Below are 24,640 nucleotides of genomic sequence, written 5' to 3'. Positions count from 1 at the left end.
ACGTGGGTGTGCAGATGTATCCACGACAGCTCTCATCAAAACCGTATTAATCCTTTCTACATCTGACACAAAGCTACCGCTGGTTAGACAGAGAGGCTGAAATCCATGCTCAGGGAAGGACAGTGAGAGTTGTGCTGCTGATCTCAGGGAGGGCAGGACTTAGTAGCCAAACAAGGCTTCAATCAAGATTGGACTGTAGAGGAGCAGTGTTAATCCTATTATTAATAAAAATAGGAATACAACTCTGTTTTTAAACAATGCTGTGTATAACAGGGGGGAAAAAAGCATTTTGCATCTGACGCATTTTGGCTTCCATCCCTTCCAAATCTGTCCCCACTTATTGTACAGCCTCAGTCCTCTTGGCTATTGTTTTTGTGCACTAGCTGAAGGGTTGAATTTCTGGCTGCTGTGAGCAAGTTCAAGTCCTCTTGAAGTCAGTGGCCATGCACCAAAAGTATGTCTACATCAAGGAAAAGCTGTGGTCTATTAAACCAACACCTAACGGTGAGTACAAGCCCAGGCTGCTTGCTCTGGAAACTTTTGAAGATGAAAGAGAGAGTCCAGATGGATGGCCACGAAGGTAATTTGATGGTCTTGGAGTGTTTCACGGATAAATCAGGCAGCTGCACCACAGTTATCACCCTAAATGCTATCCCCAAAGACAGGGCTTCCAAATTTAAAATCACAGCTCCAGCTCAGTGGCTGTTCTGTCCTGGTGGCAAATGTTCCAGGAGTTGGCCAGACTTGAAGCAGTGATGTTCAACAGATGATGGTGCCTACCATGTTGAGATGAGCAGCTGTTAGTACAGTATTAATCTTAGAGAGCCTCTGCACAATGCTTCACCTGCACACGTACCAGAATTTTAACGTCCTTTTTTAGCAGAAGTTGAAGGCTCGCTGTGACAATCAGTTATCAGTGGTTTTGCTGATGATAGCTTCAGAGCCACAGCAATTGCTCAGGCTTTAAACTTTCACACTTGCTTTGAGTTGCAGAGTATTCATTATTTCAAAGTACGAGATGGCTCCACTGAAGAGGGGATTTTAACACTGCCAGAGAAAATAAGCAGATGGCAGAGTGAATGGCAAAAATATGACAGATCTGCCCTGGTCTCTAACCATCTGGTTTGGACCTTCATTTAACATTTCAAACTTGCGCACACTATGTCTGTCTGCAGCAGGCGTGGTGCTGGGAGGGGGAGCGTGTTGGGCAGAGCATGCGACAGCCCACAGATGAGGATCTGTCCTCGGCAGAATGGGCAGATGCTTTTTCTCTTCTAAAACAAGGGCCAGACAACAGCTAGGTTCCAAATGACGCCTGCCCTGCCTGAGGTGCCCATAGGTCATCGCTACAGTGACGGTCAGGTGTCTGTGCCAGCGCAGCATCGCTCTTGGGTTAGGCAGGACCAAGAAAACAGCTTTTGCGTCGGCTCCCTCTGACTCTTCTGGACATCAGTTCTAAGCATTTCCTCCTCTCTAACCCACGATAAGCTAAAATACATCAAGAAAATTCAGAATGGAGCATTTTCAAAGGAACGTATATAGCTGTGGTTCAGACACATCCAGCTCCCTCTGCCTCAGCAGCGGCTGGCTGGCAGAGCAGCTCCGTGCCCTGGGGACAGGCAGGACCCTTGCAGCCCCTCCTAAGAAGAACAAGATCTAGAACTAAGCTAGAGAGCCTTAGATAAACCTGACAGTTTGTTTCAACACTGTTGTTCATAATCCTTTCCAAGCGTAATGAATGAGAAAGGCTGTGGCAAAAACATTGAAGAGTTTAGGAAACATTGTCAGTCTGGCTTTGAGCACTGACAAGGCATGAAATACCTCATGTGCGTATGTGTCTGTACGTACTCATAGGCATTCACACCAAATAATAGACACACAGACACTGCATACGTTTCCTCCCTCTATATTTGCATGCGCTAGTTTTAAACTCATTAGCTGCTCTTTTTGGTGAGTTACTTGAGCAGTTTTCTACAGAGAGGATAGGCTGAGTCACATTCAATCGTTTCCATCTATGAACATCTATGGAGGAGCTCGGCTGCCTTCCAGTGCCTTGCTCATCAGGGTTTGATGAGAGGATATCTATAATTACAGATCACAGAAGCTGCAGTCGTGATGTGCTGGAGTTAGGGGAACTGGAAGGAGCTCGGTGGAGCTGGGTGCTATCAGCTCAGGAGCTGCTCTATCACACGCCTGCCTCTTTCTGCATAAATAATTCTGTTTCAGAACTGCTTCTTATGGTTAAAATGATATATGGCACCTTCCCCCCTCCTCCTGCTGCTCCCCACGTGGAATCGTGTTAGTCCGAAGAACCGTCTACAGATAATTTTCTCTAAAGGCTTTTTTACATGAAAAATAGATCAAAATTCTGTTGAACTATTTATGCTATTTTATTTTTACAGCTTTGACAGAAATGGTAATAGGAAAATGAGATCAAGATGCTTTTGGTACATTAGTGGCAATAAAATAAAATAAAAAAAAAGATCAACCTCCAAGTAGTTCAGGGTCAAATCCTGCAGGTAATTTCTGTACTACAAGCATATAAAGCTCAGCATGTTCTTCTCCTTCTGAAACGGCTTACAGGTATTGTTGATGCTGTTTTTAAGGCACTTGTCTTTTATGAGTCTGTAATAATCTTTGCATTATACTATTACAACATAATCAGGTCCTTGTCATGCTGCCAAGACTGATCAGATAACATCAGAGCACCGAGGAATTTTAGTGCTAAACTTATTAGGAGAGACCCAGATTTATACCATGATAGTTGCAAACCACTTCAGCACGTAACTGGAGCTTTGTGCTCTGCAGGAACACGGGTCGCAGCCATATGGGAGCTGGCGATACAAATTTTGGCTCCAGCTCCAGCCAAGGCTGGGAGTTCAGGTGTGAGAGCATCTCTCCAGTTTCACCAAGCATTTGCGAGATGTGGATTTAAAAATATGCTGTTTGTCTTTTTTAAAAATAAATCAACTTTTGGAAACACTAAAATGACAAAGCTACAGTCGCTCTGGTTGCTGTAGTTTAATTTTGCAGCAATTAAAATATCAGCCCTGATGCACTGAAAAGCAAAATGCTTCTGTTCAGCAGTTTTTCCAAGCCAAGAGGATGTGGACACTTGTCATTGCAGCTAATTCTCCCCATGCTGTGCTTTGTGATCGGAGTCTTTTAAATGTAGTTTCCCACCAAGCCCATTCTTATGTATCTTATCAGGTGATAAAGTCAAATCAATACCTATTGTAGCCAGGAATGATGCGCTATTTAAAACAGGTGGTGTTGCATTTGTTGGAGACGCACAGCATAAATTTTTCATTGGAAAAGCCTCCAGTTTGAGCAAACACAATTACGGTGTGTATGTATCATTCTCCTTGAACTGTGGCAGTGCAGAGGAATTACTACTTTGCATTGACATGAAGCTTGCTTTATTCTAACATCTCTGATATGTCAGATGTTAAACTCTTTATGTTCCTTTCTGAGTTAAGAGGATGAAAACCATGGCTATTACCTGGTATTGCTGTCGGTTAGTATTTGTGAAGTGAATTGTACACCTGAGTTCCACTCTCATTTGGCATTTTTAAGTGGCCATTATAAAAGGAATGAATTTAATAGTCTCAACAGAAAAGGCAAGACATTTGGACACTGGACAGTCTGGACATTTCTATTATTGGTCTGGCACAAGATAGACAGGAACCTGTCCAAAGTGGTATCATCCATGAGGATAAAATGTGAGAAAAGGCATGCCAAAAAAGAAACTGAATTTATTGTTTTAAATGTAGTATTACCCACTCCTCCCCTTCTCTTCTCTGCTTTAATGGACGTGATCCATTCAAAAATCATATTTTAAGGCACATGAATACCATGCCTGATATTGGTGCTTGGCCCCAGTCCTCTCAGAAAGGTTTTCTGTGGCCTCATGACAAGAGAAAAAAAAAAAACTACAGGTTTAGCAATGAAATTTCCCATTCCAACTGCAGGATGCAAAATAGACGTTTCCAAGATAATTTATTAGTTGTTCAGGATGAAGTTGTGTTGAGATTTCTCTGTTGGGTCCATCAATGCAGATATTTTCCTTGCCAATATAGTGGTGCAGCCTTCTGAGATCAATGTACCAGAGGGTTTGTCCCTCCTCACGCTCAGAAACACCTCACCGTCTGGTTATTCTGGTTGTTGGTCATGGTTATAGATAGAGCACTGCACCTTTGCTGGATCTATAGCAAAATGGCCTCAAAAGTGATACATTTACTGCTTTTATATAAATTCTCCATTCACCAGTCCTCCCTTGATGTGATCTGTGAAAATCCACATATCCCAATTAAAAAAGCAATCCTCTTCAAGGAATGCTTGTGTCCACCTGCAGAGATGATGAATACTATATTCCACTGCAGCAGAAGTAAAATGTTCTGAGAGAGCGCTGATTTTCCTTCTGGTTTTTTCCCCCTCTGTGTGTGGTTTCTTAACTCACCTTCATGTAATTCAACTTAACATTTCTACTGAAGTTCTTGCTGTGATTGTTACATGAGATAGTGACATTCACAATAGCTTGAAGGAGAACATCAGTCATGATATAGGATGTAGTATATATATATATAAAAGTATATATAAAAATGTAAAATATTATCCAGCTTGCTGTGTGTGAGAGTTACGCAACTTCTGATTGTCACCCATAAACAGCCATCAGCTAGCTGTGTGTAGGTGTTTGTTTACCAGAATTTGGAATTAACAGGCTTGCTGTGGTATGTGTCTCTCACCTACTTTACACGAGCCTTATGCCAGGGAAATAAAGGTAATACTGCTAAGTTATACTTGTAAGTACCAAACCACGAGGCTTTCCAGAGGAAATAAGGCCAACACACCGCCTTTGCTTTGTGCTGAGGATGCTTAAATACCAGGCAGGTACTGCATTACCTGTCTCTTCAAGAGGAATTTTAAGCATAAGGGATGGTTGTTCCAATACCACGGCATGTTTAATTCTCCTTCCACGAGGCACTGCTGTGGGAATCCGTGACCCCACTGGCGGGGGGGTGAGGAGTTGGGCTCGGGCTGCCCTGCCCCACGTCTCATTGCCTGCTGGAGCCTCGGCCCCGCCGCTGCGGAGCACCCCTGCCCCGCCGGGCAGCAGCAGCGGCCGGGCTTTGTGCCCGGGGGGGGTTACAGAGCTTTGGGGGAGCGACGGCTTCGTCCCATTCCTGACCCCTTTGCTGCCCCGGCATCTCGGGGAGCAGGAGGTGGCAGCACGAGCTTGGCCCTGGGGATGTCCTCCCGTGGTGTCCCACGGGGATGTGGGATGGAGCACAGCCAGAGCAGGAGCAGAAATGTTAGAAACTGCTTCAGCTACGTAGCTGGAGATGTATCTGCGTGTGTTGTTTCTTCTGACAAAAGGAATAATTTGGAGAGATACCGTCTCTCAGAACTGTATGAGGGAGCATGTGGAGAAATGATTATTTCTTTGCCTTTTTTGCTGTTTCTCAGTTTTATTATTTAGGCCTTTGTTCTGATACATTCCTTATTATTTTAGCTGCCCTGGATAATTGTGGTTTTCCCTTAACTTAGGAATTTACTTTTAAAAGAAATGCGGGGGGGTGAAGATAAGGCAAAGCTGTTAAATGAGAAATCTATTGCTAATTAAGGCATGGTTTTGCTAATCGTCTCAGAAATAAAGTTATCAGCTGAAAAAGCCTGGAGTTTGTGTAATAAAAGTTAGGAGTGGGTTTCCCCCCTCCATTTCCTTCTGTCACAATACATTCAGAGATTAAAAGTTTACCTTGCAGACTCATCTTGACACCATTAGACATGATGTCTCTTTGCATTAACTGCAGGCAGGCTCGAGCTGTTCTAGGATATATTTCAATCTGAATAGTTAAAATTTGGCAAAGTTATAATCAGCTAAAGTCAGGATCCTTTAATGGGAACTGTCAGTGTTCATCATAGATGTCACACCACGTTGCAGCTAAAATGCTGCATTCAGGACCCAAGGTAGTCACTGTGCCTCCTTATATTATTATTATTATTGTTGTTATTATTATTATTATTATTATTATCATCATCATCATCATCATCCATCATCATCATCATCATCATCATCATCATCATCCCAGGGATGAGGAGGAAGCATAGCATTATATAAGGCAGCAGTCCAGAGGCACCAATAGTGTGGTTTTTCATCTGGAGATGCTGATGGTTGAGAGAAGAAGGTGCCGTGCTGGGGCAGGGCACTGTCCTGGCACTGCGCCGGCTGGAAACGGGCAAGGGACCAGCTCCAGTTTTGCCTCTGATCTTGCAGAAGTCCTTCTCTCTTTTTCTGATGTCAGCTTTCTTTGTGTAGAAAACAGATGGTGAGCCCGAGTTCCCTCGTATGGCTTGCAGCCCTGTGAAGAGAAGCGGGATGCACAAGTTATTCTGACAGCCCAGGGGATGCAGCCCCTGTGTCAGTATTTTCTGCTGAAAATATTCTCCTTACATTAATAATTTTAGCTTCTGTTTCCCTGCCAGGCACCATGGCATAGCAATGACTGCTTGGAGAAGGCTGAGGAGAGGAACAAGATTCTCTTAATATATATGCATTAAACCTCTGTTTGCAAAGTTAATTTTTTCACCCATTCTTTTGCTAGAGCTGTGGCTGTGCCCTCCCCCTGTGTGTGTCCTTTGCTGCTCAGTCGGTCCTGGCTGGACTTGAATGCTGCTGCAGCTGCACCCAAGGGAGGGAGCCCAGGGGTGCCCCCGCCCCATGGGGTCAGCGGAGGGGGACAGCGGTGGAGGAAGCAGCTCCCACCTGCCCGAGAGGATGGGGCAGCAGCCTCCGTGCTCAGCGACGTGCTCCTGCTGGCCCCCAGTGGCATCCAAACACATCTTCTGGGCTGCTCCCTCCGAACGAACCAGTTCTGTAGAGCACTGATAGCACTGGCACCGCCAACCTCAAGGCATGAGCTTGGCCAACCGCTGCAATGCATGTTTCTAGCCCCGCTCAGATGATGCCTTGAGCCTGGCGTAGCACAGGACAGGCTTTCAGCACCCGCCTGGGTGGTGGATCTCCTCTGGGTCACCCTTTTCCGCCTGGCTGGCTCCTTTGACATTAGGCAGATTGCCAAAAGCCCTCTTGTTTAGATGATACTACTTGGGAGCAATTGCTGGTTCTGGCAGACAGGAGTAAAGCAAATTGAGAGCTGCAGTACATTTTTGATGGCAAGGGGAATCATGAACAGTAATTGTTCTTAACTGCATAACACTTGGAAAATTGTTTCTGCGGCTGCTGCAATGAGCTGGTCAAGCAAAATTGAGATTTTCTCGCCGTCTCTATTACATGCAGAAAGGATCATCGGTATGCTGTGTTGATTGAGCGGTCTTCCTTCCTCCTTCCAGGAGGCAGTAACCGCAGGGGATGTGCACTTCCCTGGGCAATGCCACGTGCCTCCTCCCCTGGCTTGCTTGCAGTCCCATCTACCAGGCCTGGTCACAGTTGTTTTCCAGGATGCTCCCAAATGCTGCGGTTGCTCGTGCCCTAGCTGAATGAAGGATGTGTCCTAGGAATGAAGATGTACAGAGTGCTCCATAAGAGCACTGTTAGAACAACTTGGAATTTGCGAATGGAGGCCTGAAGGCTGGTGGCAGAGGAGGTGCTGATGTCTTGGCTGTGAGGTACAGGAGCACAAGAGAGGTGGAGGACCTCCCTTGAAGCTCTGCTGCCGTATTGCGTCACACCGAATCTGCTCCCCATGTTGGAATATACCCAGTGCAGGTCACTGAGATGCCAGATGTTTCATAAATGCTTTCGCACCCCCCATGACGCCCTTGTGCTTCTGAAGGGTGATTGGAAAGCAAAGCTGGGTCACCCCATCAGTGGGGCATGGCAGTGAAGTCTCATGCTAACCAAAGTTTGCCTCACACATGTGCAAAAGCTTCTTGAAAGTAGATGGCCGATGCAGTTTGAGCTGCACTGACTTTTCACTGATCAAGAGAAATTGCTACTTTTCCGTGCTGAATTCTTAGGATAGTCACATTTTTCTTGGAAGATAATTGGAAGTGTATTACCCACCAGCTTTCTGAAAAACACATCAAAGATCTTGGGGTGATGGATTTGTTTTCTGTTTGTTTCTGTGGGATTTCTTCACTAGAATTTAGTGTTAGCTGGTTATTTATAAATACAAGCATCCTTCTGTATGTTTGATTACTCCTGTGTGTAGACTGATGGAGAAGTTATTGAGTCACCATCATTTACTGGAGGGGAATGCTTCTATTTTTAATTCTGCGTCTCTTTATGGGTGAATGAATGGCAAGCTAATAGTTGTGTTGAAATTTGAATGTCAGAAAACAAGGGAGAAACTTGAGACTTGCTCGTCATACATAACCTGCTGTGTTACATACTCTATCTTGAGTCTTTAAACATGCCTTTACATGCCATCCTTGCATATTTTATAAAATTAAGTGATCATGATTTCATCCTTTGTAGGAAGCCGTATAGAAGACTCTGCCTTGTTAAATAGGCTAAACATGAATTAGTTTGACAATACCTTATTTTTCTGATTGGTTTTAATGTTGTGCTGCCTCTTGATTACCCATCTACTAAGAGATAATTCTTCAAGGAATTAGCAGAAACAACATGCTGGACTGATTGTCATGTTAAAGCTATTAGTTGCAGTAAATAGAGTATCTTAAGGGATTGTAAGTTTATTTGCTATGAACATGAAAAATCTACTTAATGGAAAGGTCATCCGTTTGTTAAAGATTTTTGGTGGGACAAACTGCTGCTCAGTAGGGACATAAATGAAGGTTCTCAAAGAACCTTCTGCCCTCAGGGTCTGAGTGCCACAGGGGTGAAGTTGCTGCTTGGGCCATCAGCGCATCAGTGAGGCGATGACTTCCAGCCTTGCTGGGAGGTCCACCGAGCCCTTTTGGTTGCGGTGTCTCGCAGCTCATCTCACGTTGGCACCAAGAGAACAAAGTCTGGGGCCTTTCTCTGGGCCATTCACCACTCCACAGGTATGGTTATTGCAAGGATAAAGCGTCACGCTGAGCTCGTAGGGCAAGTACACCTCATGCTTTGTGGCCATGGAGGATGTCCCCTGGATTGCAGTTCCTGTGGACTCTGTCCTGTGGGCCTGTTCACATGCATTTTGGATGTCAGCAGGGACAGAAAGTCCTTGCCAGGCCACATGGGAACAAGCAGCATCTTTCTGGGGCCATGGTTTACTCCTCTTTTCTCTGAGGACAGCGATGATGGGTGCGACTTAGCCTTTTCTTGTGTAATAGATCTGTTTGCTCCTGTTAGTACCAGCAGAAAAGTTTATAAATCCCTTGTAAAAACAGTTAGATTTTTTAATTTATAATGACAATTTAGGCTCTATTTAGGAGATAGAATTATGGTCTTTCCATGCATAAGTATCTTTTTTGAATTAAATTTCTATTGATCTTTCTCTGCAACTGACTTGTGGATACATATATAACCAATGCCCTTTACACAATGCCCAGCGCTCTTTCTCAGGTAGTTACAATATGTGCATTTCAAGATAGTTTGTACAGATATTCCAGAAATCCAAGAAATCTGTCTAGCATAAAGCCATGTGAATTATCTAAGTAAAGCACAGAAAGACAATAGTGCACCTTTACTGCTAGAGCCACGCTTGCTGGAAAATGACATTTTAATTACATCATGGTTTTTACATTTAAAAAATAATTATTCTCATTTCAAACCAGGCCAAAACCTAACAAATCCCCAAAACTACAAGAACAGGCAGTGCTGGGGATCTTCCAGGGCTGACAGTTTTATTCAGTGTTGTAGTTGAACCCAGCAGCTTCGGGAGCACCCAGGGGCTTGATGCTCCTATTTCACCAAGACCTTGAGAAACTAAAGAACTGAGCAGACAAGAAACACAGGCAGCTTCTGTCAAACTATTGCCTTGGGAATGTTCCTTTCAAAATACATATTTTTGCAAAACTTCGAGCAGACCTTGTAGGCTTTGCCAGCCAGAGGTGAGCATGGTTGCAGCTGGATAGGAGGGACAGGCGTGCCCCTTATCTCAGAGATCAGCTCTGAATTTACTCTGGCGTCATGAAATTGTATTTTAAAAGTGTTCAGAAAGATCAGACGGCAGAACAGGAGTAAGGTGGGATTTTTTTTGCTACATGTTTATGCACCAGCTATTAAAATGGGGCTCTGATTTTTTGATGTGGGCTCCTGTATTCTGCAGCAGCCTGAGGGAGGACAGCATGAGTAGCAGGATCACCCCAAGGGAAGACGTTTCCCTGCCCCTTACGCGTGTCGCCTGGGCTTGGGATGTGCACGTGCCCCGCATTGCGTGGGCTAAACCCACCGCTCAGAGATGAAAAAGGGCAGCTGATACAGCCAGGAGGCTCCTCGTGCTGCTGGGAGAGCGGATGGAGCAGGGTCGGTAAAATTTAGGGAACGCAGATGGGATAAAAGGTGGTGAGCCTGGAAGAGATCCCAGAAACGATGGGTGTTATAACAACTGTGCAAAATGATAATGTGGAGCAGACTGCAAAATAGGCGGAACTGGGGTTATTAGGCCTGTTTGGCATATGTATTTGTAAGGATTGCCCAGCGCCTGATGTCCTGGATACGCATCTTTAATTTAAGATAAATAACTTCTTGGTGAAGACAAACAGCGAGGTAGGAACCTAGGTATGGCAAGTCTTTCTGTGTATTCCCTTTCCATGTGATAAAAAGAAGACCTCAAAAGATTTTATTAACTTGTAAACTGTGATTTAAGAGAGTTTTAAACAGCATGTGAAAGAAAAATAATGAACAAATGTTTTCAAGTGGGAGAAATCTGTCCCTGCCATATGTTTCACTGAGTCATCCCTTCTGCAGGAGGAGATCTTGCAATTGTTTCAACTCTTCCAGTTACTAATCCTTTTTATTGAGTAGCAACATCACTAAACTCAGCACCCAATCCTGCAACACATTAATACCATGTGCTGGATATAGACCCGATCCCTCTAGAGTTGACATGTTTTTTTGATCTGGGCACGGGTTAAATTCTCCCTGTATGTCTCACCGTTGAGCAAAGACCAAACCTGGTCATGAGTTTTCACTTGCCAGCTAGATGCTGTGATGCTCCGTGCTCGCCACTTCTTTCTCTTTAATTTATACGCGGACCCTTTGCATCACGGCAGAGCTCCATGCTGATGGTGTTGTGCGGTTGCTTTGTAGGTCTGGCTGTGCGGAGGCAGCATGGAGGTCCTGCCCTGCTCCAGGGTGGCTCACATCGAGCGCAAGAAGAAGCCCTACAACAACAACATTGGTTTTTACACCAAGCGCAATGCTCTGCGGGTGGCTGAGGTGTGGATGGATGACTACAAATGGCACGTCTACATCGCATGGAACCTGCCGCTGGAGGTACAGACATTTCACCTCGTCCTAAGTCTTCACTTTATTGGGTTAAAAATTTGAATTATAGAGCATGTAGTGCCCCCTAGGTGAAGGAGAGCCTTAAATACTCTGGGTTGCATCCCCAGAAGGGGAAGTCAGCAGAGCTCCCTTGGCTTTGACGGAGATGCTGCAAAACCTGCAGACGTTGGAAGAATGCCTACTGTTCACATCAGCCTTTTAATTTTAATTTCTAAAAATTAAACCTGTATTGTAGTGTTTATCTCCCTGTTGAGCGTTTACACAGTGTGAGTTTATGTCATGACACTGCTCCGCAGATGGAGTCTGTCTGTAGAGTTGGTTGGCAGAAGATTATTAATATCAGCAGCATTAGTGCTTGAGGTTTTTTCCTGCGGCTCAGGCAGGTCCGTGTCCCGTGCAGCCCAGCTCGGGTTTCCCAGCTCTCAGATGCTGCCGCTGCCCAGAGCTCGCTGCGCACAGTGTGTGGTCCAGGTGCCTGGGCCATTTGCTTTCCCAGCATTGGGAAAGTCAAGGCCATCAGCACTTAGAAACCATGTTCAGAGGTAAAGGATTGGAGGTCGGTGGCTCACAGAAGGAGATCCCCTCCCAGCAGCACCACGTGCAAGTGCTCCAGAAACACTCTCTTTAAATAGCTTTGGTGGTTATATTTATTTCTGCACAGAAATGGTTAGATTTTCTTAGATCTGACACGTTATTTTTCATGTAAATCCTGCCATGTTGCAGCACGGTGCGTCTTTGGAAAACCATGGGTTCCCACCAGCAAGACAAGCTGACCATGCCCAGGGGACACATCCTGCATGGGGACGTCTCTGGGTGATTCCCTGCACTTCTGTGAGAAGCTCTCTAGGCTTCAGGAGGAGTTTATGTAGGTCCAGGGCTGCTGCTTGGGCTCCAGTGTCCATGCAGGGTGTGTCTAATCATGTGAAACCCAAGAGCATCTCCTGCCTCCTGGCTCTGAACACTGTCTGGAGCACACTGGGAGCACCCCCGGCTGGGCCAGTGGCCCCATCTCCTGCCTCTGGTCCTGCCAGAAGAGGAAGAAGGGGTGCTGGGGTGGGGGAGGCAGCAATGCTCTCCAGGTTATGGGTGTGATGGGGATTCTGGGTGCCCTGCAGAGCCCCCCGACACCCGCTCCACTTGCAGTGTACTTTAGCACGAGGGCTGGGCTGCTCTGTTCAAGTGTGAGGAAAAACCATTGCCACAAGTGGCCAGACCCCACGTGAGCGGTTATTTACAGCCACACTTTTGGTGCTAAAATTAAAGACGTAATGTTCATACCTTGGAGATCACACCCCTGCAAAGAGTTGCTGCGGTCCTGATCCTGCTGCGGCAGCGTCCCTGGCTGACAGCGCTGCGCTCCAGGGCATTTTGATAAACATTAAAACATAAAAACATGAGCTGTTGTTGCTTTCTGAGGAAAGGTTACATCTGGGGAGAGATACTGGCATTTAGAGCCACCATAGTAGCAACTTTGTACTGCATTAGAGAACAACAGGTACCTGGAAAGGGTCGATGAGCTGCCTGTGCTGCTCTTTTGTTGTCCTGGGGGTGGTGGGGAGTCCTGGATTAGTTAGTTGCTGAGAAATAGATGAATAGAGATGGAAAGAAATGCTGTTTACCCAGCGAGCTGCAGGAGGGCACTGGCTGTGACGGGCACTGCTCCAAGCATTCAGAGAGGCAGAAAGTTGCCTGCAGGACTGAGTGATTTCAGGTCTCTTAAAAACAGGTTGCAAGATCCAAACGCCTATAGGCAGGCATCTTAAATTACTGTGGGTTCAGCCCCGATCTTTGGGCTGTTTCCTTTTTAGAGGTGAGGCACCATGCTCCTGCTCAAGAACAGCTTTGAAGCATGGCAAAAAGGGATTAAAATTCATTGGGAAGCCGCAGGTCCTGCACAGCTCAGAAGAAGCAGCATCACATGAATTGGCACTGGGGGTGGGTCTGGGGAAACAGATCTGGGTTACCCTGAAAACAGTTTGAGATTTTTACACAGGTCTTACCAGTAAAATCGAGATTTAATTTTAGAGAAGCCTTGTTTGACAGGTGGTATTGTGCAGGGGGTTATGGATATACACTGAAGTATTTTGTGATGCCGCTATATTCAAAACCAAGCCAAACTCCATGTACTGAGTATTTCAGGTGCTGACTGGTTTGTGATCCTGCTTTGCTCTGCATCCCATCTCGCCCACTCAGATTTCAGCCTGTCCTACCTGTCTACACTGAATCATCTTTATTTTTACCTATGAGCTACCAGTCATGCATTAAAATGGTGTCTTCTCTAAAGCAGAGTGAATAATTCATTAGAAGATCATTACAAGCATTGTAATGGAAAATTGCTTTCCCAGCTGTATTTAATGATCACTGCAAAAGACAAGAGCAGGAGCTAAAATAGAGACCCAGACACCTGTAGAAAGAAATAAAAGGGGCTGCAGTGTGCCTTTGGTTTCCTTCACCTGGCTGCTACATTAGTTCACCAAATTCTGTAATGGAATAAAAGGTTAAAGGGGGGCATCTGTCTTCAACCCCTGCTCCTGGCTCCTGTAAGATTATTCCTCCGGGGACAGATATCGTACCTTTGTCTGCTTCTAAATCGGCTCGAGCAGTGGGGTTCCTTTATGTCTCCAGGGAGACTATTTCACCGTGTAATTGTCCAAATTGTGAAGAGGTTTTTCTGAGGCTCAGCCTCAACTTCTCTTCTCCTGTAATTTTTATCCTTTATTCTCAGCTATCTGCCTCTATTATATATGAACGTTAAACCTTTCTCTTTTCTCTTCTTTTCTTTTTCCCCCTTATTTTATACCTTTTAACTGTGCTGTCCTCTGTGTTGCCTCTTAGTAGGGTCACGCACCCTTGGTGTGTCAGGAGAACAGGTTAGGTGCTCAATGCGCAGTCAGGGATTTACATTTCCAGGATTCAGCACGTGACCATCTTTTAAATCCTGATGTACATTTGCTGTTAAGCTCTTCTGGAAGTCCTGTACATCAGTACCTAAAAGGGAGGTGAGATCTTTTAAAAATACTTTGTCGTTGTGCCCATAGCTAGATTCTGTCTTTCTCAGATGGATCCAAAGTCCAGGGCAGTTGGTGGAAAGATTCACGTCTGTTACACTGCACTTCTTGTATTTCCTTCAAAACCGTTTCTTCTCCATTTGAGTTCTCTTCTAAATTACCTCCCAGGACCAAAATGTGTCCAGTGTCAGTCTGGTGGCCACTGCAAGGATGTCTTCAAAACCTCTGAGAGAAGTACATGTCTCTTCCTCGCTGTGGCTCTGAAACCCAAGTGTTCCTTCTGACTTCTGTGAGAATGATTTCAGCCTTGGATACACATGCCAAAATTCCGTGGTGTGGCCTCTGTGTGGAGTTAGCTGTTGGCAGTTTCCAGGTGGCTTGAAAATTACATCAAACATCAGTGGAATACATTCATTTTTAATCTTTTTTAAGAGTAACTGTTCAGTGACATTCTGTGCCTTTACTTTTCAGAATCCAGGTATTGACATTGGTGATGTTTCTGAGAGAAAAGCATTAAGGAAGAGCTTGAAGTGTAAAAATTTCCAGTGGTACCTGGACCATGTTTATCCAGAAATGAGAAGATACAACAACACCATCGCTTATGGAGAGGTAATTAAGGCTGAGCAGTCCCTTACATCAGAATGGTAATATTTACAGCTGGTGAGTCTCTCATGAGAAATAGCCTCAAAGGAGAGGAATGTGAATCAAAACTTACTGTTTGTGTTTAATTATATAGATTTGTATAAATCAGTTCACAGTTTCTTCTAAAAACGTATTTTGGGATTTTTTTCTGATCTTGAAGACCATATACGGTAAAATATTTTAATACCTCATTTACTGAATTGACAGAAAATTATCTATATTGCCCATTTACTCCATGGATTAAGCATCTATATATATATTTTTAATACATAGTCATCTTCTAAAACCCTTTGACTTAAATTCAGCCTAATTCTTTACAAGGTCTCTGTAGGATACAGTGCGTTGTCACAACAGCTTAAGGACGAGATAAAGTAAGGAGACTTAATTCAATATCTGCTGGCTTTGAGACCGTACTGGGAATATAAAACCGGGCATTTATGGGAACTAATAATACTCTGTTGCAATAGGTCTCATGGAATAGTGGCAGTTTGAGAAGGCTTCTTGAATTACAGCCCAAGCACCCCAGATGGGCATTAATTTTAAGAAGGATTTATTATCGAAGTTACTTAATTCCTTCAAGTTAAAACCTCCCAAAAATAGTTTTTTCAAAGACCCTTTTCAGGCCCTATTTCAGTTGCCCTGCGTGGGGAGACCGGAGCCAGGACATCTCTGTGTTAACAGCCCCTGTGGCTGGGGTTGGGCGGCCGTTTGGCTTTGTAGCCCGAACCCAGCACTTCCATGCTTCCTCCAAAGTGTGTCCTTCAGTACTTGACGGCTGGTTTGCGATCTCCTCCCGTAGCCCTATGACGATTCAAAGGGACTCCTTGTGCTAGCTGGACGTTTTCCCCTGCCTTCTTGAGCACTTTGAGATTTCGATGAAATACAGGCAGTTCTGCACTGGTTTCAGGCTCCTGGCAACATGCTGATGACAGTCTAAAAATATGTTTGTTACCACCACACATGACCAAATACAAAGAAAACTGTGTTCAAGGAAGTTGGCTCCTTTGAATGGTGATTATTATATAAAAGCAGTCATCATTAGGCCCTGTATTTAAAGCAAACATATGGTGCACTAAACCTTTCTCTGCCTGATTATGCCTAGTGATACAGCACCGTGTATTCTTTCTATAGCAAGAGAGGCTAGAGACACTGCTGCACATCAGTTTATTGCTTATCTCCTAAGAGACAGGGCCATATAACCCTGCACTTTTTATTTCTTACAGCTTCGAAACAACAAGGCAAAAGATGTCTGCCTCGACCAGGGCCCGCAGGAGAACCACACAGCGATATTGTACCCGTGCCATGGCTGGGGACCGCAGGTGAGGAGTTGCTCTGCTGGGACCTCGTGTGCCAGGAGCAGGCGGTACCTGGCAGAGGCTGGATGGACAGAGGGCAGAGTATGGATGTGCAACATGTCCGTTGGCTTCTCTCTCAAATGTATAAGGCCCAGCTCCTTGTTAAAAAATTCAGATATAAAGGCGCACTTTCCCAGCTACTCCTAAGGTAGCTATTTTCTGGATTGCCATAATCATGCCAGAGCTGCAAGTAAAAGCCTAATTTGAAAAAATCTTCCAGACGAGGGTAAATAACGCTGAAAGCAAATAGCCAATGAACAGAGCAGAGAGTACACAAGCAGAGCATTTTAAGACGTTTCCTTTCTCTTTCACCCAGCAGAGTGAAAACATACCAACTGGGTAAAGAAAACAAACAGTGCTTTTTAACGGGTTGATAATTAGCCATTTCAGCTTGGCTGGGATTTACCATAGCGTTAGTTTTCTAGCACTCCATGTGCCTCTCCAAAAGTTTTGAAGCGAACCAAAAGCTTCTTATTCTACATTTATTCTAGATTAAAAAAACAGCATTTCAAGATTCACTCTAGATCTTATAACTTAGTGGATGTGTCAAATACTGAAAGTAAGTGATGATGAACTAATTCAGACCGTTCTGTAGTTTTATCTCTTACCATGTTTTAGGAAGACAGCAGCACGGGAATGCTGCTGGTTCAGTCGCCACAGAGTTGGAACAAAGTGGCACAACACTAGCTCTGTCGCTGCTGGCATCTGTTAAACCAACAGCAGACTCGTAAGCTGGACTTTCAAGGTCCACAGCTTCAGGGATAATTTACACAGTTCCCCACTAACTTTTCCTGTCTGTTTTACTCTTATCTCTGCCCAAGTCCTTACTTCAGTATTTTGCCTGTGATTTTTTCCTGTGATTTCCTTTGTGTTTTTCTTTCTGTATGCCTAGTGGTCATCATCTCATGATGCACATCCCTTAGCACAATGTCCTTCTCCCCTACAATCTTTAAGGGGAAAATACAAGAAGTTTCCCTTTAGATCTGGAAGCAGAATGGCCATCATATCATAACTGGTGTTTTCAAGAATTACAATGTCATTTTTAGGTTTTCTTTCATTACCAGAATCGTGCCTGACCTCCCTAAAATAACAGAGCAGCAGCACTTGTTCTTCTGGCCTTTTAGCTCTTTCCAATGAGGCCCTGGGTGCTTATCATCAGGATTTGATGTATTTATCTGACTCCAAACTCCTGCTTTTGTTTGCATTTCCCATGTAAATGCTGTGGCTATCTATACTGGAAATTCAGCCAAGGCTGGGAGGTTGCGGATCACGCGAACTGTGCTTGCACAGTGTGTAGTAGCAACGGGTGGAAACGGGGATAAACTCCTCTGGGATAAAATCCTCTGTGACAAGGCTTTTTCTTCTGTTGCTTTTCTTTTCTCTTTGTTGAGAAGTCCATGCTTATTGCCAGACTCAGAAATATTTCCCTGTTACCATCTCTGGATCAGCCACATGTGTGCTGAAGGGCTTGCATCTACTAGTCTGGTTAGAAATTGGGGCAAAACTGTACTTGAAAGCTGCCTGAACTCCAAGTTTCTAGGCTGAAGCCATCATCCACCTTCTCTCAAAAGAAGACAAGATGTGCCACGGGAGGACACTCATGGCACCTCGCACGGTGGGGTAGGTCCTGCCTGCTGCTCTCCATTGCCTAGAGGACAAGTCTTACACTGGAAGCTTAGCATAGATTTGGGGGAGGTTAGGTGAGACAACCCCATCCCAGCTGTGCCTGGTTGCTGAGTTAGGTAAGTTTAAGGTGTCTATAGAGATTTCTTTTTATTTTCAGGACAGCATTCTGTCTTTGCATGTTTTGGGGAAGACCTGCCCTCTCATTGAACATATTCTGGCTGCTGTGCTGTGTTATTCCCTTACCCAGTAAGGCAGCCCTGGCTTGTCATTCCACCATTTTCTGTCTTGGCGTCATGATGTTTTTCACTCTGGCATTGACCATACCTTCCAACAGCTTATTTTAATATCGTGACCCCAAATCAGAGCTGTCAGTGCTGGCAGATGACATGAGGCTTAGGCTGAGAACTGCTGGGTGGGCAGGACCACGTGTCTAAAGCACTGTGAGCACCTAAGTCCTGTTGAAATTACTGCATGGCCGCAAACTGCTGTGATGGCACACCAGAGGTGACACAGCAATATACCTTTCAAAAGCAGGTTACTGTATCAAACCTTCATCTCAACCCAGAAGTGCATAAATTACATGGGAATCCTCAACACCAGTGGTTGAATTCCTGCTCCCGAGAGCTCTCTGAGCCCGCCCTGCATCTCTGCTCTGGGGTCACTGGGATCTCCGTGCAGGTGTGGAGAGGAGAAACTTCTGGTTCCCTCATAATGTTACAAAAGAAAGCTCAGCACTGCGGTTGCATTCATTAAGACCAAAACTGTGAACTATAACGTAATAAAGACCATCCCATTAAGTACCTGCAGGTGTTTACATAATAAAACCCTGCCTGTGAAAATTTTTCCCATGAATCAAAGGAAAGCACAGAGAGGAAGAAGAGTGCCCCACCAGGCAGGAGGATTGCCCAACTTATTTGTGGTAATTTATTTACTGAGCAGATTTCCAATTCAAGCATCAGAGCTTTCCAGGTCAAACAGAGGCTGCGGTGACCAGTTTGCTAGCTCCAGCTGCATTCTAGCCCATGATGGGTGTCATTTTTTGAATACCCCAATATTGAATACCTCTGCGAATACCAGAGATAAGTAACTCAATCTTGAAACCAAAACTTTCTTTAATCCATCCTTCATAGTGCTTGTGCAGCCCGTACATGGGAAGGAGGTGCCCCAATTGCTGCTTTTCAGATGAAAAAACATATTAGAGTTCACAGCAAAATCTTGTAGCCATTTCCTAGGGTCTTGGGAACGTGTGATCCCATTCCTGGTGGCTCTCCTGAGACAGGGTCTGCCTTTTTTGCCACGTCTTGAGGATTAGCTCATCAAACCTGGATGAAAACCTGGAACATTAATCAGGGCTTAGCAAGACAGGATATCAGTTCTCTGTTCTATCACAGGCCTCAAATACAACTTAAACATGTGTCTTTTAATTCTCCACCTGCAAAATAAGCCTCACTTGCATGAGGATGAGTTGAAGATTGAGATGGAGACCAATGGGGACGTAGAACTGCAGGACACTGGAGCTGTGGTAGCCTTAGTGAGTATTTGGGGTCCAGAATGCTCAAGGAGGTTAATTTTCAGCTAAAAAAAAATATAGTTCAGATGATGGGAATGGATAAAGAGCCTGTTCTCACAATATGGTTACCCTGGGCTTTCCAGTCTCACCAGGACTAAGTAATCCCAAAGCTCATCTGAGCCTGAGCTGTGAACTTCAGGAGCCATCTGAGCCTAAGAACCAGCTGCGGGAGTCCTTTGGGGTAGAGGCAAATTATACTTTGGTTTATCCTTGCCTTTAAACAAAGATCAGTCAGCTGTGGCTGATCGAGTCACTGCTAAATATAACCTAGATGTTGCCTAAATGCACACAATTTTTTTCTTAAATGGCACAAACTGCCTTTTGGACTCTCTGGATGGAAACTTAAACCTCTAAGTGCATTATAGTATGAGAAACTGAATTAGCCTGACGTTGTCTGCTAACCCTGGGCTTTAAGATGAATAACTAAAAGCAGGTTATTTATTTTTTCCTCAGCTGTTTTTGTGATTAAACTTAACGATGTTTTCTTTTCCTACCTGATGCTCTGAAGTCAAATGTTGCAGTGCTGCTGGCTCCCTTCAGCTCGCCTGTCACGCAAGCTCAGCACAGATTTTTTTTCCTGGTCTTCCACCTCCACACTGTCCCTTCCCTCTTCAGCTGAGAGCCAATTCTTGGCAGTTCTTTTGTTTTGTGATACATGCAATTAGTTTAACTTGTTGAAAATGCTTTTTAAAAGTAGCTATCAGTGAGTGCAGAAGCTTTGAAATTAGCCTTTTGCAGAAGCACGGGTGCAGCACAAAAGAAATTGGACTTCCGCTACTACTGTTTAATTAATGGGCTGCATATTGTAATTTATTGCTGGGAATATAATTAGAAGTAAGATAAACACTTTGTTCAAATAGCTCACTTGTTTTATATATAGATATATAAAACACTAGGAATTACAATTCCTTTTGAGTTGTTCAGCATCCAAAAGCACACACAGTGGTGCCTGTGCTCAATGTTCAAGTAGTCTCCAAAAATCTCCAGTTCTCTTTTTGATATTGTGGCCCGGCCATACCCATTTAAATGCATTTCACCATTAAGGACCGGGTTCCTCGGCTGCAGCGAGTGAGGGTAAGGTGTGGCAGTTTAATAACACAAGGTCAGTGGTGTCACGGGTCCTGTTCCCTGCCATGCTGGGTAATGTTGAGATTTTTGGGGGAAGTCCTCGCTCTTTCCAAATCCATCCCACACAGTGCTACTGTCCGCCGCGGCCGCCGCGTACCTGTAGGTGAGCAGCCCAATGCAGGGAGAGGGGGAATGTCTGGCTTTGTGGGGAGAGACTTGACCCATTTAAGGCAGGGCAGCCTGTGTTGTATCTTGAGTTTCTGCTCTCTCTGCTGATGACTGCTAATCAGTTTACACTAAGCACAGAGCGTTCAGATGGATACAGTTAGCTGCGATGGGTCCCATACCTAGCACTGAATGCAGATGAGATCTTGGCTTTTACCCACAGCACCTCTGTTGTAGCATCTATTACTGGGGGAAATTTTTATTTTTTCTTTTGTTTTCCCTTTACCTTTCTGTTCTCCCTGCTTTCATTCACTTCCAGGTCAAATCATTATCAGATTTCATGATGAAGTATCCTTTTATCCTGTAATTATATTGAGCCTGCTCGTGGATTTTTTTTCTTCCTGATGGCTTCATCTTTTAAGCGATACATCATGAAAACACCTTGCCGTAATGATGTATTACACTAATAATATAGTAATACCTCATTGGAGTGACAGGACTATGGTGATACATTAAGGTGATAGAAAGCACTATAATACTATAAAACTTAAGATAATGTTCACCCAGCAGAGCATTTCATTTAATTATAGGATAAAATATGTTTTGCCCATTTAAGCATCAGAACTTGAGGACAAAACCATCAATACTGAGATCATCCAGGACGCGGCAGTATCAAGGGTGACAAAATAGCATATCAGATTAAATTGTGTTAAAAAGAAAATACTGTACGCTTTACTTACGGTTGCTAATTGATGATCTGCTCAGTGCAGAAAGGAAGCTAAACAACCCTAAATTATTTTCCAATAGAGTCAATGAAGGTCATCAAGGCTTTTATTTCCCAGGTGTTAAGATGTCTAATTAACTTTCTCCCATCCCTGAGATGCAGCCAGCCAGAAACAATAATCAAAGAAGATGTATTGGTGGTGCAAGCTTGCCAGTGGGAGATGAGCCCGAGCGATGCACCAGGCGTGTGTGCAGACGTGTGCCCTTCACTCCCCCGGCATCAGTGGGGGCTGCAGGTCCCCCCAGGGCAGAGCAGCCCCCCCCCCCCCCCCCCCGAGCGGTACCTGGAGGTGGGGCGCTTTGCAAGATGGAGTTTTACCTGGGATGCAGTTTTACCTGGAAGGGTGTTTGTAAGAGGCTGTGGGTATGAATCCGTGTTTCTGTTAGGGGAGGTGGCTTTGGGTCACGTATATTGATTAAGGGGTTTAAGACCTCATTAATATTAACCACTTTTAAATGGTTAGCTTGTTAATATTTTTAAACTGCTTTTCTCTGGTCCTTTCTCTCGGTCTTTCCCTTTGTTTCTTGTGCTGTGCCAGGCTGGGTAATTCCTTCAGGCATTTCCTCAGGCTGGTACCTCCACGTTTGTCTTTTTCCTGCTGGATTGGCCATATCCCTGTATCCCTCACTGTTCATTCCACTCATGCCTGGCTTGATCTGCTTCCTGGAGGCTGACAAACCTTCTTAGCAGACAATGAGACATAAGATAAATCACTTTAAAGGACACATATACTTTTGAGGGGCAAGAGGGCAGAATTTAAACTCAGATGACTTCAGTGATTTGCCTTTCCACAAAGCCAAGAAAACATAGATTTGTTACATGAAATATCACTGAATTTAACAGTGATGTGGGCTGTCATTACCTTCCTGTGACTGGACTGCACTTTGGCAAAACCTCCTTCTTCATCAATGAAATAGTTTTCTCTGAAAAAAGACAAAACTTTTATTACCTTTCAGCACCATGATGGCCATGTGAGGAAATCGTTAGTGACTGCAAAGCAGGCATGGGATCTCCAAGGGATTACCCTTGTTCAGACACTTGCTGACTTAGGCAATGTCTTTGGGGTGGTCAGCAGTGAAAGAATGAAGAACAGGAGGGACAATCCTTAGGAAACATCTGAGAGGAGAAAAACATGGTCCAACAGGAGAACGTTTGGAGGAAGGAGCTTCCCAGATCTGGTGGGAAGAGGTAACGTGGCTGTGCTGTGAGGATGAAAAGGAGAGGGGAACAGCATAGACTGTTCAGGTGGTGCTGGGTGGATTGAGTACACTCTTGGGTAAGAGGGCAAGATTTACACAATTACGTCACCGACACTCCCAAACACGGCATCTGAAGAAGGAGCATATTGAAATCCTGCTCATGGCAGGCCCTTCTTGTGCTCCCCTGAGCCAAGGAGCAGTGTTACCCCGCAGGTATTTTGCACTGATGCTGAATATCCCTGTGAACACTTGCAGAAGCCTCTTACTATTACATCTTGTTCACTCAACTTTCATATGTAGTGAAAGGATAAGTTGTCATGAACCACCTTTCCCAGAGATCGTCTGAGGCTGTGCTGGCTGCGTTGAAGCGGGCAAGTTTGCTCAAAATGCCGACTTGCTGAGTTGTTGAATTGCTGCAACCACTCAGAAGGTTTTAATAACCGCGGCATGTGTAATTTACTGATACTGTAAAGCATTTGTATGGCATCTTCAGTTACTAAGGTAGGCCCAGGTCTTACGTGAGCCCACTGTCTGAAGCTGCTCTTGAAAATGTTGGCCAATGCACTATGTGGTGATGAGACAGAGGCGCTTCCCATCTTTCCTTTTACTGGGCAAATCCAGATAGAAAGTGCTGGACAGGCTGCACTAACGCTCCCCACAGCTGCCTCAGGAGCCATCTCGCACATCGGTCTCTGCTCTGTTATTTTCTTCCTTTTTATTGCTGAAGAAAAACCCAACGTCAGCAGGGTCAGTGCTCCACTGCAGGACTCCCATTTACCCCAGGACTTCACCCCCCGCTGTCACCTTGTGGTCGAGACGCCCGGCTCACTCTGGAGAGGAGCAAAATTACAAAAGAAGAATTAAGGCATCAAAGGCAAATTATCCCCAAAGAAAAAGATTATGTAAATGTCTTAGGAATGCTGTGGAGCTTGCACTTGCAAGTTAGACAGGGTTTGGGGGGAATAATCACTCTCAGGTTTGAGGGTTGGACAGGCTTGAAGGCTGCAATGGCTGTTGCTGAGCCTCCACTGTGCTTGGCAGAGTAGATCAGACGTTAGGCAGTGTGCTAGATCCAGACGCATTTTCAGGGCTTTATTTATCTGGCTAAGATACATAGTAGATGACACATCTAATAGATGCACTTAATGCATTTTTTATAATACCCATGTTTGTTTTTCAGCTCGTTTTGTCTCCCTGCAGCCCCCGCCCCACTCCCTTCCTCAGGAAAGATTTGATTTTTGCTCTACTTACTTTTCCCACCACATTAGGCGATAACATGTAAGAGCAGAAATCATGTTGCCTTGTGGGCATTAGGCCAACTGTCTGAAGACAAGCTGCCAAACTTCATAAAAAAAGAAAGCGTCTAGCACACTAATTATGTACATGGTAGAAAACATTTCGGAAACAGGAGAAGGAGAGTAACTTGCACTGCCCATTTGGGACCTCTGGATGATTTCTTCTGTCTGTCATGGGGAAGGCTTGTCTTTTATTGTCTTTTCCTTTATATACCTCTTTCTTTTTGCGAGACAAGCAGCCTCATCCTCCGTGTTGATGCTTAAATACTAATTCAGATGAGTTGTATGGTTAAAAACACACTGTCAGGCTGAGAGCACCATCTCACTCGAGGCTTGGCTCATCAAAACATCAAACTGCTAAAAACAAATAACGTGAATCTGAGCCTTCAGCTGGGCTGGAGATGCCCGGGGGATCGTTCCCAGGTTGCTCCAGCCTCGTGCGCAGGGCAGCTCCGTTTCTGGGAGCCTGGCACAGTGTGAGCTGAGCTCGGTGGTGGATACGATCCCTGTTCCACGGTTGGGCACCCTGTGCCCGGGGGAGGCGGTGAATTAGTGGGAGGGGGAGGAGG

General features: G+C 44.8%; 1 protein-coding gene across 1 annotated transcript in view; it reads left to right on the top strand.

Moving 5' to 3' along the window:
• Positions 1-24,640, top strand: part of GALNT17 (polypeptide N-acetylgalactosaminyltransferase 17) — a 223,823-nt gene that overhangs the window by 193,723 nt on the left and 5,460 nt on the right. The window contains exons 7-9 of the mRNA XM_032993700.2: positions 11,162-11,347; positions 14,839-14,976; positions 16,233-16,328. Coding sequence (XP_032849591.1) covers positions 11,162-11,347; positions 14,839-14,976; positions 16,233-16,328 — 420 coding nt within the window. The remainder of the gene's footprint in view (positions 1-11,161; positions 11,348-14,838; positions 14,977-16,232; positions 16,329-24,640) is intronic.

The sequence above is a fragment of the Tyto alba genome, unplaced genomic scaffold, assembly GCF_018691265.1.
Source record: "Tyto alba isolate M040663 unplaced genomic scaffold, T.alba_DEE_v4.0 Super-Scaffold_19, whole genome shotgun sequence".
Classification (NCBI taxonomy): domain Eukaryota; kingdom Metazoa; phylum Chordata; class Aves; order Strigiformes; family Tytonidae; genus Tyto; species Tyto alba.
This window is presented reverse-complemented; position numbering and strand designations above follow the sequence as displayed.